Genomic DNA, 13,225 nt, shown 5'->3' on the forward strand with positions numbered 1-13,225 from the left:
CTATTGCGGTGTTCATAAAAAAAAAAAGACAGCAGCCAGCCGACCACAAAACACGCATGAAATTCTATGTGACCCCAAAAAACTTGGCCATTTTCCCAATGGGGCAACATTCCCCTTTTTAGATGTAAATATGCAGGCGGCTTTTTTTGTGCTTGCCGGACTGACTGACCAACCAGCATACAATGTAGATTTTTATGTGCGTAGAGACAGGCCATTAAAATGCCATAAATTTTGAGCTCTCCTACAAATCCCCTACGAGCAGTACAAAAGCGGCATAAAAAGCGACAGGCAAACTAAACCGCTTCAAATTGCACAAAAATATGCTAAAATTGTTGGACATAGAAACGAAGGACATATACATAATAAAAAAAAGGGCGAGGGATAACCGCAAAGTCAAGTCTTTGGGCTCTGGATTATTTTTTATTTTATTTGTATGCCGATATATTCTTTTTTTTTTTGACATGCCTAACCGACGGCTTAGGTCTGTGGCTTAACCCAAATTAATAAAAATTTGGCAACATCAAGTGGATTTGAGCATATGTTGGAAACTTTGCTAATATCCACCCATAAATGAACCTTTTAGCTGGAAGTTTATTAGGTTCGGGTTACTACTTATGTAAATTTGTTTCTGCGGCAAAACTAAACTGGCTTAAAAGGGTCTGACTAGCAACTTGCCAGTGAAATTAGAAAACTTGCTAAATAATTCAGTTTAGTTGGGGCTGTCAGACCGCAGTAGCAGTCGAACAGAAACCTTTTAGGCCACACTCTCTGAGTATGAGTTAAATAAACCATTTCCATTCTCAATCTGTTTTTTCCTTCAGACCACGGAACACTGTAAGCCGGATGAGCACTGCATACCGAATGTCCTGACATGGCGTGGTGAGGCGGAAATCCAGTCTGGCGACATTTTAATTGTGGAAATCAATGATGCCATGTTAAATCCATCGCATGAGCCCAACAACACAAGCAGGTGAGTGTGCAGGTTCATTGGCATGTTATATTACGAGATTTATTGTAAGGGAGAATAAAAAATGCGGAAATAACTACTTTTCAAAATCACTTTTTAGTGATTTCAGTTTAAATGAATACAAAAAATAAATCAGAAGTTGCTGACATCTGTCCACAGCAAACTTTTAGTTTAATCCTGTTGACAGTGATTTGTTTTTAAATGCTAAAAATTCAATTCATGATTGATCATGAATTTTTTTTTTTTTTAACAGTTGATATTTATTTAGAATTACTGCTACTATACTGCTACCTATGTGGCAGCTTGAGGAGGTTTTAAATATAGGGGATAACAAAGTGTTGGTATAAAGGTTACAATACAAATACAATATTTATATTCATTAACTGCTTAAATTACATTAAATTACATCAGACTTCGAAGGTGTTACATAAATCTTAATGGGAGATCGTGTGGGTGGTATCTTTTGAGTCTTCTCCTTCTTGGTCTCCAAATTAGCCTCTTCGCCAGAGAGTTAGAATGAATGCAAAGGCGTCTGAAGTAGTTTTCAGCATGCGTTCGACAAACATCGCCTATCTTTGGGATTTGTAGATCTCTTTCTATGTCTCTGGTTCTCATGTACCATGGAGCATATTTCCAGATTGGACTGATAATCGATTTGTAAATTCGTACTTTGTTGGACAAAGAAAGCTTATTTCTTGCCGTGAGTAGCCAGGACATACTTGCTGCCCTTGAAAGCACTGACTGCTTCACCATTGTTGTGTGCCTCTGGAAGGTGAGCCCTCTATCCAAAATCACACCAAGGTACTCATAGATTTTTTATAGAATATATATCACAATCTTCTTGGAAGTCTTACTAAAATACTAACTAACTTAAATGTTAAGTAAAATTCAGATAGACTTTATTAATCCAAATTACCTTTAGCTCGTATATTTTAAGGTTAGCTTATGTAGCAGAAAGCTAACTAGATGTTAAAATTTATTGCAAAATATATTAAAACATTTTCACACATTAAATACATATTTTTTCTACAAACCAAAAGCACTTTCTGTTATACAAAAAACTCAACAGTATCAATTTACTTCAGATAAGAGATCCAATTACATAATCTCTATGTTTTTTTGCCATCATTACTTGTTGAAAGCGTTGCTAGCGAAACGAAGTTAACCCAGCTTAGACTGCTGGCAGTGATGTATGCAGTTGATCAAAGCTAGTGACTTGGGGTCCCGGGAAAAAAACTGTCATTATGTCCCATCAGCAACATCATCAACAGTAGCAACAGCAACAGCTATAGCACGGCAGCAACAGCAACTGCTGCCTCATCATTGAGCTCATCATGTAGCCACCCTTTCGCCAGACACCTGAGCTCCATGCCAGAAGAAAAACCGGGGGGGAAACCTCTAAACTCGTCATAGAAAAAATATAAAAATCACTCCTTTATTTTTACACCTAGTTGGCAGCAGGTTGGCTGGGCGTTGGTTGAGATACTTTTTTTGTTTTTATTTTCAGTTAAGCGCTTTAATGCTCAGTGAAACGTGTTTGTTCGGGGGCTTATTATATAATAACGTCCATTAAGGACCTTTATTGATTTTTCTTCAGCACGTCTGCCCGAAGAGTGCGTATAGTAGGGGACAACAGAGGAAATAGTTACTGGTCTCAGACACGTTCGGCCATTATCATGCCCTTTTTACAGTTTATTAAATTGTTTTCTCTTACTCCGAAGTCTTACTCGCATTTCTGGCCATCTCCTTTTTTGTTTTTATTTCTGTTCACAAATTTTTATTTCGGGTTTGTTTATTTTATAATACCAGACAAAAATCCCCCTAACAAACTGTGCATATAAATGCGATGTCAGGCAGTCTTCCAAGCACGGGAAAATATACATTTTTATAGTCATTTTTCATCTGTTAACTAAACATTATGCTTATATATGTACTTGCAGAAAAAGTTGATTGTTAACTAATTACAAAATAAAGATAAAAGTCTTAATCAAAATATCTTAAAATGAGCTTTAAAGATTTTGTAAAGTTTTTCATTTTCTTCTCTATGATTTATATCTTTTATAAAATCCTACAAAATTTATGCAAATGTGTTTGCAATATTTTTATCTACGTGTAGTCCTAGTTGTTGACCATTAGTCATTGGGCTGGACGTACACACACCACAGCTGGCTGACCCTTTTTGCCATGGCAATTATCACGTTTCTCTCTCGGTTTTTGCTATCAATTTTTACCCGCCCCCCGGCTGCTGGCCACATTTTTTGCTCTTTTTAATTTAGCTCGGTGGCTGGCTGGTTCTTATCTTATCGCTTGATAGATGCCGCCGCCGCCACCCATCACAAAGTTTTTCACCCCGAAAAAGAAGCGCAAGAAAAATTAAAATTCATTTGTCGAACTTTGGGCCAGACATCAAACGCGACCGCGTTGGAAATTTTACGCTTTTCCTTCTCCCTCTCTCTCTCTCTCTCTCTTTTTCTCTTATATATATTTTTTTTTTCGTATTCAGCTTGAGGCTGTGGAAACTCGAAATGCCTGGCATAAGTTCCGATTTGGTAACTTTGCTTGAGGGCAAAATAAGACCGCAAACAATCGAGTTAGTTGAGGAGTGAAAGTGATGCCAAGTATAGCGCACAATTGAGCGCAGGGCCCGCAGAGAAAACTTCCCGCCAACTATGAAAATGAGATGTCAAAAAAGTTTTTATTATCGATTTAATATGTGTATATGTGTGGGTGCGCGTATCCCGGCCAAGTTAACAAATGCAATAGCAACAAATAATAATGCCAGGGCGAAAGAAAAGCCAAGGAAAAACGAGTGGGTAGCAAATAGATTGGCAATGCTGGAGGTAGTGAAAACTTTCTGGGCTCGCAGTTTTCTAACAAGTTTTTCTTTTTTTCTTCCCCCTTTTCCTGACTCGACTACGTGTTGTTGAAAAATTGCAAACTTGGATACTATATGAGGTGTCTCCCCCTGTTTGTGTCTATGTTTTTGGGTCTAAGGGAAGGTACAGAAGAGGATTCATAGGAGAAGCACACAAGATGGCTTCGAAAGAACCGAAGTGGAAACTTGTCAACCTCTGTTTAGTTTTTTCATGAAATTGTTTAAAGAAATTTAAGTATTTTAGAGCCGAAATTGGTATACTTAAACTTGATCTACATAAATCAAAATAAACATAAAAAGAAGGACATTTATCTCTGTCCGCAAACTTGTTATTTGCACAATCATAAAATCTTAAATTTAAACTGCTCATTAATCATAAATAACTCTAAATTAGTAATCACTGCTATTTCTAATATGAAATATATTGCTAAGCAATTAATATTAAACGCAAATAGTTTATACTTTTATTTATCTTAAAGATAAACTCATTTAAATGGAGTTTCGTTTCTTTTCTAAGTCACTGATATATGATAGATAGGTGTTATATTAATCAACCTCGATGTCTTCAATTTGCACTCCATTAGTACTAAAAGAAACTCCCACAAAAAGCCACCGCAATAACCGCCTGGCAACAGTGAAATCATAAAGAAAGAAAAACCTCGGGCTCTAGGAATCCTTAGATTAAACCCTTTTTCCGAGTCTGCCGCCCTACACCGACTAATTTCATTTCCGTTTTTGTGCTATTTAATTTCCGCTAGAACAAGGCAACCGAGAGGGCAACTGCTTATAAATAAATTTCAATTAATTAAGCACACACATACAGAAGCAAAAGAAGAACTAAAGCCGAGTTCCTTCTGCTGACGTCTTCGGTCATATTTATAACTTAAACAAGCAAACATAAGCCGTTTAACTTGGCTGAAAGCTGCCTGCCTGCCTGCTTGCCGGCCTGCCTTACCAACCCAAACTCATTCTATATATATCTATGTATATTTTTCCCGGTTCTCATTCTCACCTGGATTCTGGCCCAATAAACGTCAACGTACAGCGCGGTACATGCCACACAGGTGTATCAGGTAACTCGTTCCGGCCACGAACACTGCGATGTTACCGAGGGCGTCCTGTTGGATATCACGCCGCTGGTGGTCGATGGCAGGAAGCTGGTTACACTGTACGATAAGGACCTCACCGAGGGAGTTAACTTGCTAATTGGTAAGTAGAAGCGAAGACCTCAAACACTTACTACTTGCGGGCTGTACTAATTTTGTGGCAGCGGAAATTTAGTTAGCTTGCCGATGAAGAAGGAGTCCTAATTAGATCATTCCGTTGTGTGTTTATTGGAATATTTAAGTTGCATTATGTTGGATGTATTGTTTTGCTTACAAACTATGATTTTTGGTAGTAAAATTTAATGTTTAGTTTGCCAGTTTTAAGTTTGTATCTTAAATTAGACCTTTCTATTCAAAAATTCAGTTAATTCCTATGAAACGACCTTTTCTTGTCCATTTTCTTACCCTTTTAACATTTTCCTTGCCTAACTTGCCCAACTAAATATTCTTCTAAAACATTCCCCTAAGAGCTATCACCACCTCTTGATAGCCTTCTCAGTGGCCCAGCTAGGGTATTCCATCTTCATCTAGCATTGGTATCAGTGCCATCTCCTGTCAGAGGAACCGCCTTGGGGGGCAATTTCTTTCCCTGTTTGGGTGTTCCCTTTTGGCCTATTAAATACATTTTTTTGTTCATCTTTTCCCAGGAGCCTTCGTGTAGCCTTAATTAATATGAAACTCTTTTTTTTTTCCTTTCGCTCTGCCCACCAGTGGTGTCCGAGCTGTGGGGAGCACAGTGTGTGCGCCTAAAGGTGACCACGAAAACCGACAATTGTGGCGAGAACGCCGATTGTTCCGGCAAGGGAGTATGCTACTCGAATTCTGGAATGGAGGAGTATGAATGCCAGTGCTGCAGTGGATTCGCTGGACCGCATTGCGAGGAGATAGATGCCTGCAATCCGAGTCCCTGCACCAACAACGGCATCTGTGTGGACTTGTCGCAGGGTCACGAGGGCAACTCGTATCAGTGTTTGTGTCCTTATGGTAGGTCATTAGCTTAGAGAGAGCCTCATTAGTGGTGGTGGTCCAGCACGATAACGCTATTAATAATCATCCATCCCACTTTGTCTTCGCAGGATATGCGGGCAAGAACTGTCAATACGAGTCGGATCCCTGCAATCCCGCCGAGTGCATGAACGGCGGCAGCTGTGCTGGTAACTCCACGCACTTTCGGTGAGTCAAAGGCAAACAAAAGAACAAAAGGCGGGCAGAAATGGTTGAAAGATGAGGGGATTAGGTGCACTGTGAGGAAATAATAGTAGGTTTGTAAAAAATAGCTTTAATACTTTTAGCTTTTTGAATCACTTATGCTGCTCAATGGGCTTAGAAACTTACACTTTCTGATTGGGATATATTTTTAAATGAATTTTTAAGAGATATTATATAAAAAGATTTTGAGATTCTAAAACATTCTAAGAATATGATTTAAATGAATTAATTCTAAAGGGATTTCCGCTTAATCTAGGAACTTTCTGAGACTACAAACATAATTTTCTCAGCCCTAAGCTATCTTAACTACCCTAGCATTGCAATGACATTTGTTTCAAGTGCAGAGTACACATTCAGAGAGAGCCAAAGGAGCACCAACAGCAGCAGCTTTCATTCAATTATCCTGGCCATTGTTTTGCGGTTCTGTCTAGCCGTCGCCGTCTGTGTTTGCTCATAAATGTTGACTTTTGTCGCATGTTCAAAAATTCCCCTCAGTTTCACCATTTCTCTCTACCGTTTCTGTGTTTCGTATTTGGCTTTTTTGTTGAACTCCCTTGCCGTGTATAAAACCCCCTTTTTCGACCTCCCCCCCCTTGCAGTTGCGATTGTGCGCCCGGGTTCACGGGACCTCTGTGCCAGCACAGTCTGAACGAATGCGAGTCGTCGCCGTGTGTTCACGGCATCTGCGTCGACCAGGAGGACGGTTTCCGTTGCTTCTGTCAGCCAGGTGAGTAAATGCAGCCAACAGTTTTTCAGCCAAATAAACGCAAATTGCCTTCATTCTTCTGTTGATTCACTGGCGAAATCGTTCCCATAATGCCAATATTTTGTGAGTTATCATCGTGGAAATTTCACACAATGATTGTTGGCTTTAGCTGGCTCTATTATATATTGAATTTTTGGCTTTTCTAGTGGAAAGGGCAATTGGGCTTTTTGCCAGAGATGTTTTGAAAAGCAAATTATGATAGAGGAAACCTTTTGTTTTTCGAAACTGTATGCTGATTGTTTCTAAATTTAGTTCAGTGAAGTTACTCCAAAAATCTACCTACTTTAAGGCAATCAAATTTCGCTTTTTCAATTGAATTGAAATCAGCGCAAATCAAAAAATCTACATCGGAGCTCATAAATTATTTCATTGGCACAAACACAATTTGCATAAATCGCACTCAATCACAATGAAAGTAAATGTATGAAAAAAAATAATGTCTGAGACAGAGACGAGGGCAATTCCGGGAAAGTCGAGACAGCAGCGTCTCCGTTGCAGACTTTCGTCCGCCAGCCAAAGCATTTCCCATTTCCCATTGAAATTTCCATTTCATTTACTTTGCACATTTACATTACCCGCAACCTTTTGAACCCCTTCCTCTTACTCATTTCTTTTTTGTCTTTTTGGGTGGAATCTACTGCAGGATTCGCCGGGGAGCTGTGCAACTTCGAGTATAATGAATGCGAATCGAATCCGTGTCAGAATGGCGGCGAGTGCATCGATCACATTGGCAGCTACGAGTGCCGCTGCACGAAGGGCTACAGCGGCAACCGTTGCCAAATTAAGGTGAGTGAACAATGCCAAGTAAATATAAAAAGGACTTGATCTGGTCGCTGGATGAAGTACCCTATAAAATAAGGTAAAAAATGGTAGAAAAATGTGTTTAAAAGCAAGGCATACCTTCTCAGAATTTTAGTCATTTCAAACTAAATACTACAATTTATTATAGTTACATCTTCTTTTAGTACTTTTTAAAATAATATATTCTAATAGATAAAAATGAGTTGGAAAGAAGAGTCCTACCTTAAAATCTTAATTTCAATGAAGCACTCAAAAGTAGGCAACAATTTTATTCAAGACTTCCTATAATTCTAGGAATTAGGTCACAGAGCTCCTTAAGAAAACTTCATGGCACTCAAACCTCATTTAAAAATCGATTAAATTTGTCATTTATCTAAAACAAAACACTTTATGCCTTGACTAAACCAAAATCAGAGAACTGTAAAAACATGACTTGTAAATCTCCAAAGGAAAAGGAGCCCCAAGAGTGCCCATTAGTTGATTCTAGCTCCCCAGGATAATCAATATTTTGTATTGAAAACAAATCCCGCGACAATTCCCCGATGAGAAAGTCTAAGGACTCCAGCCAGCCAGCCAGCCCGGCAGTTGTCTGTGGAAGTTGAATGGATATTGATTTAATTTGCTCAGACCGAGAATCGCGAACTCCCCCACACAAGCATAGGAAATGGAATTGTGAAATGTGTGAGAGGGGAGTGTAGTATCCTTCGGATACATTCAGATACGATGCTGGGCAAATACATTTTTGAATACGTAATGAAGTTTCAGCTTCGAACCGTTACTATACCAAACTCACAGCCACAATATGCTTTGATTTGTGCCCGTTTTTCTGTTTGCTTTCTCTCTAGGTTGATTTCTGCGCCAACAAGCCTTGCCCCGAAGGACATCGCTGTATTGATCATGGAAATGATTTCAGCTGCGAATGCCCAGGAGGTCGCAACGGACCGGATTGTAATCAAATGCCACGAACGGTAAGTCATGATTTATGCAGTTTTTGCTTTGCTTTCGCTTGGGTTTTCCTTTTTCGGGCAACACTCGGGCCAAAAATTCCAGCAGACCCCATATATAGCCACAAATTGTTCGCAGTAGGAGTAGTGGCATAATTGTAGCCAATTTTGCTAGCACAATTGCATACACAATTGTTTGTGTGCGGCGGCTGTTGTGCATTTTAAAAACTGATTTACGACTTCGGCTTGTCGGTTTCTAATGAATTGTCCGTATGCTGGCTGGAAATTGATATTCTGTGTAGAAGTTTTCCGCTTGTTTGCTCTTTCAAATCAATTTCTATTCAAGCCAAACTTAGTTCATAAATTGAGTTAGCCACGCTGTTGGTGGTACTTGCCAGTGTGGGTGAACTAACTCAAAAATAATTTAATAAACGCTCAATGGACTTGATAATTTGTGGTGCTAAAATAAAACTTAACAAAATGTACATAAATTAAGCGCCCAGGCGCCATAATTAAAGCTTTGTGAAAATGATGGACACGCTGACTAACCGCGACTGCTCCAAGGACCCAAGCATCCACAGAACACTGTCATTATAAGGGGATGGTGGCAAGAGGGGGCGTGCCAGGGGCAGACCGCGGCTGGAAATTGTGGCTGCCAGTAGCTGGTGGCTCCTGTTGGGGAAGGCAGCAAAATTAATTACATTCTACATGCCAGGCACACACACACACAGACACACACTAACAAACAGTAAGCGGAAGAATGGTGGCAGCTTCTCCATTCTAATTGTTAGTTGGGTGTGGCTAGATGATAGCAGGATCCGTGAGGGCAAATATATAATACAAAAATTGTTGTTCGCAGTTTTGGGCGCACATAAGTATGCTATAAAAATAATACTTGGGAGATTAAGAAGGAGAATCGCTCTTAAAATTTATAAGGACATGGTTTTTATCCGTTTTAAGTTAGAAATTTACTGAAAAATTTATTAAAAATTAAAAAATAAATTGTATCATTTAAAAATAATTATGTTTAGTCACAAAAACTGATTAAAATTTCCTGTTTTAAGAGTATATTTATTATGGGCAATACCTATCCCAATAACTCTACTCCACTGCACTATCCACCTCCAATGCATTAATAACTTTCAGTACTTTCAGCAATGCAACATGAATCCCTGCACCCATGGCGGCACTTGTTGGTCCAGCGGCGAGAGTTTTTACTGCGCCTGTCGACCCGGATACACGGGAAACATGTGCGAAGGTGAGTTAGCCCGTAGCTGGGTTCCGGTACCCAAAAGTCATTAACTTGATTAGGGCCATCAGCGTTTGGCCCGCAGAAAATATGTTTCCCACGGCGGCTATCTAACTTGTTTTTTTTCCCCCTCCTACTTTTCCGGCCTGCCCGTAGATGAGTTTGTGGTGGAGACGGTCGTTAGTTCCAGCGAATTTATTGTGGACGATGCGAACGCTAGAAATTTTAATGACAAAACTTTCGGTTCATCGGTTGTGCTTAAGAGTCCCATTGAATTGCATAATGCATATTTTGCGGCCGGAGTCCTGGCAGCCGCCATTTTCATCGTTGCCGTTGTGGTAAGTTACCCCCACCCCTCATACACCACCACTGAATCCCACCGAATCCGCATCCCGCTCCGAAAAATCCCGTAGACTACTCCCATGACCGACCGTAGGAAATTGTACTCTGCGGTTATGCAAAGTGCGCGAAGTGGCATTGCATATTCATTTCGATGTCGGCAAAATGGTTCGAGCTGCAATGGTTGAGGCTTTAACCAAAAGTTGCCCAATCGCCATGGAGCACAGACCCGAAGCTTAAAGCAGATGCAAATTTATACAATTGGTGTCCGTTCACAATGTGTGCTCCTTCAAGTGGACAACGGAGTCCATGCCAATTTATTGGAAGCCGAAAGCGATTCAGTTTCGGCTCCCTTGCTAAATTAATGCAAACTTATAAAGTCTGTATTGGACAGGTTAATGTCGAAAGTTTAAGTTGGCTTATTTAGGGAGTAAAGTTTGGCCATTTCTTTTGGGCTGTGGAGTGGTAGAGAGAGTTGGCATAATAAAGGCTAATTATTATTGTAGTGAGTTATGATTTAATGAGTAAACTGTAGTTGTTAAAACCTTTAAAGTCAATGGCTTAAATTCAATTTATAGTTTTTAGAATCTGAAACGTAAGCTCTACCTTTTTTAGCCAAAAAACCTTTTTTTGGCCACTAGCACTCTGTGGTCCACTTCCACTTTCATTACCATTACGATGCAATCCATAACCATTTACCTAACTTTTCGTGTCCACATTTCTCTTCGTTGCAGGTCACCATTTGTCACTGCAAGGTCAATCAGACGTATCGGAAATTCTCGACACGTTCCACCTCGTTTATACCCATACTGGGCTTTAGTCGTCGCCCCAAAATGCAGGGCAAACTCAACAAACATTGGCTGAGCGGCAAAGGGGCAGCCACTGCGACTAGCAGTACCAATAATGTGGCGCCACCGGGTGGCCCAAGGGTCGGGGCGCAACAACAGCAGCAGCAGCAGCAGCAGGGAACACGGCATTTGCCAGGACAACCACAGACGCAGACCACGCTGGGTGGCCAGTTGCAGGAACGACCTTTCCAACGGCATCTGGCCATGAATCTGGAGAACGATATGTACTACACGGTGGACTTTAGCGAGAATTCACAGCACTCGCCGTTGATACAGTGAGACTTGGATAGCACTGGCAGCGGCAGTGGCAGTGGCGGATGGTTAGTCAAATTCACCCCAAACAAGGAGGAGTGATTGGGTTAAGAAGAAAACATTAGGGTTGGGTTCAGGGGTGATTGTGTAATTATCTTTGATGCTACTCGTTGAATATTCCAAATATTGAACAGTATTCGATAATAATAAACTAAAGAGAGGTGTGTGTGAATTAACTTAATGATTATGATTATGATTCTAATTCTGATTCTGGCTAATGCAAACACAAATATATGTATGTATGGTTAATACATGTATCTCTGGCATAAATAGGCTTAGCAAACTTGTTTACCAAGGTTTATTTTGGCTAAGCACACATACAAGATACACACACACACAGAAAGGATAATGTTTAATTATAAAATAGAATGAAAGGAAGGTAGATCATCTGGTATTATGTAAATGTTTAAGAGGCCTAAGTTTATGATGTATGAATTTTGCAGAAATTTCCAAGGAAACCTTAATTGGTGTTGGATTTCCCATGTAAAATCGTTACATGTTCTGGTCAGAAGTAGCAGATATGACTGACTCTATCTTGTGGCCATAAAATATTCACAAAATTTATTATGCAAATGGCTTTAAACTCAACTTTATAGGTGTTCATTTGCATATGGACATTTCAAAGAGATTAAATGGAAAAGGTTTTCCTGTAATTTGAGTTGTCCTTGGAAAATTCAAAATTTTCAAACTTGCAGCTTCAAAGAGTGAGTCAAACTAATTATGTTGGCCAGTTCAAATATATATACACGAATATGGAACTCTAATGAGCAACAGAAAATAGAATTTGATAGCATTTAATAAAGCTTGGCTCTCACCGCATTTTCATTGGCAAATGTTTGCAATTAGTTAAATAATAATAAAGCGAAAACGGAATTCAATTGTGTGCGTTGCCTTGCCGATGAAATCAATTTTGCCTCGAATGTGTCGCAAATATTGGAATTATATAAACTAATTTCAGAAATTTCTGTTTAGTTTAGTTTTAATTAATTTTGCCTTACCAATGAATTGTGTTTTGAGTGGGAATGAGAGGGGGTGATTTAAATTGAATTTGGTCAGGGCAGATATCAGAGATTATTGCTGCTGCAGCTGCCCCCAATGTCTGACCGCAGTTGAGAGTTGTTAGTTGTTAGTGAAAAATAATTAGCATAAATTAAAATTGTAGCCACAAAAGTTAATATGTTTTTTGTGCATAAATAATATTTATTTTGAAATTATTTCGGTAAATGAACGTGTGGCGGTGTGTGTGTCCCCGTGTGCTGGCCACATTTAGCATATTGCTGTTGAAATGTAAACATAAAATGCTGATCAAATTGCCAAAAAAAGGTCGGCACATAAGTTCAGCTCAAAGGCGATTCAAATCAAATGAAAAACCAAAAGAAAACAAAAAAACAGAAAACGTAAGTGAAGTAAATTGAGACTTGAGGCATTCATTTTTGCATCAATAATAGATTTTCGTGCAATTTGATATGCAGAGAAAAATGAGATTGTAATTAAAGCGCTATATTAAGTAATTAATAACGATAAACTGATGCAAACCAAAACGAAATGAAAAACAAATAATATTTAAAATTAATGACAAGCCTTAGCCTAAGGAGAAAGACAAACACACAAACACAGACACAGAGAGAGCAAAGCCAATAAAAGTAATGTAATGAGAGTAAAAAACAAAAATAAAAATAATAACAATTTAACCTATGGCAAGACACTTGGCGTTTTGGGCAATTACAATTTAATTTTTAAGCCAATCAGCAAAATAAAGTGGAAAATCCATCGAAGCATGAAAAGGTTTGAATTCAATTTTGAATGGCT

The 13,225-nt window shown here is 39.2% G+C and overlaps 1 protein-coding gene across 2 annotated transcripts; it reads left to right on the top strand.

Annotated features, from left to right (window-relative positions):
- The first annotated feature begins 382 nt into the window (after nucleotides 1-382).
- LOC108111738 (delta and Notch-like epidermal growth factor-related receptor) lies at nucleotides 383-13,191 on the top strand. 2 transcript variants are annotated; one of them, XM_041818846.1, is made up of 10 exons: nucleotides 383-970; nucleotides 4,888-5,051; nucleotides 5,660-5,932; nucleotides 6,025-6,121; nucleotides 6,757-6,884; nucleotides 7,567-7,709; nucleotides 8,570-8,692; nucleotides 9,815-9,926; nucleotides 10,074-10,255; nucleotides 10,991-13,191. In XM_041818846.1, the coding sequence occupies exons 1-10, from the start codon at nucleotides 933-935 to the stop codon at nucleotides 11,381-11,383; spliced, it is 1,653 nt and encodes a 550-aa protein (XP_041674780.1). In that variant the 5' UTR covers nucleotides 383-932; the 3' UTR covers nucleotides 11,384-13,191. The 2 variants fall into 2 exon arrangements, with proteins under 2 accessions (XP_041674780.1, XP_041674781.1); XM_041818847.1 differs by having other exon boundaries at nucleotides 384-970; nucleotides 9,824-9,926.
- Nucleotides 13,192-13,225: the final 34 nt, after the last annotated feature.

Source organism: Drosophila eugracilis, unplaced genomic scaffold (genome assembly GCF_018153835.1).
Source record: "Drosophila eugracilis isolate 14026-0451.02 unplaced genomic scaffold, ASM1815383v1 contig_393, whole genome shotgun sequence".
NCBI classification, from domain to species: domain Eukaryota; kingdom Metazoa; phylum Arthropoda; class Insecta; order Diptera; family Drosophilidae; genus Drosophila; species Drosophila eugracilis.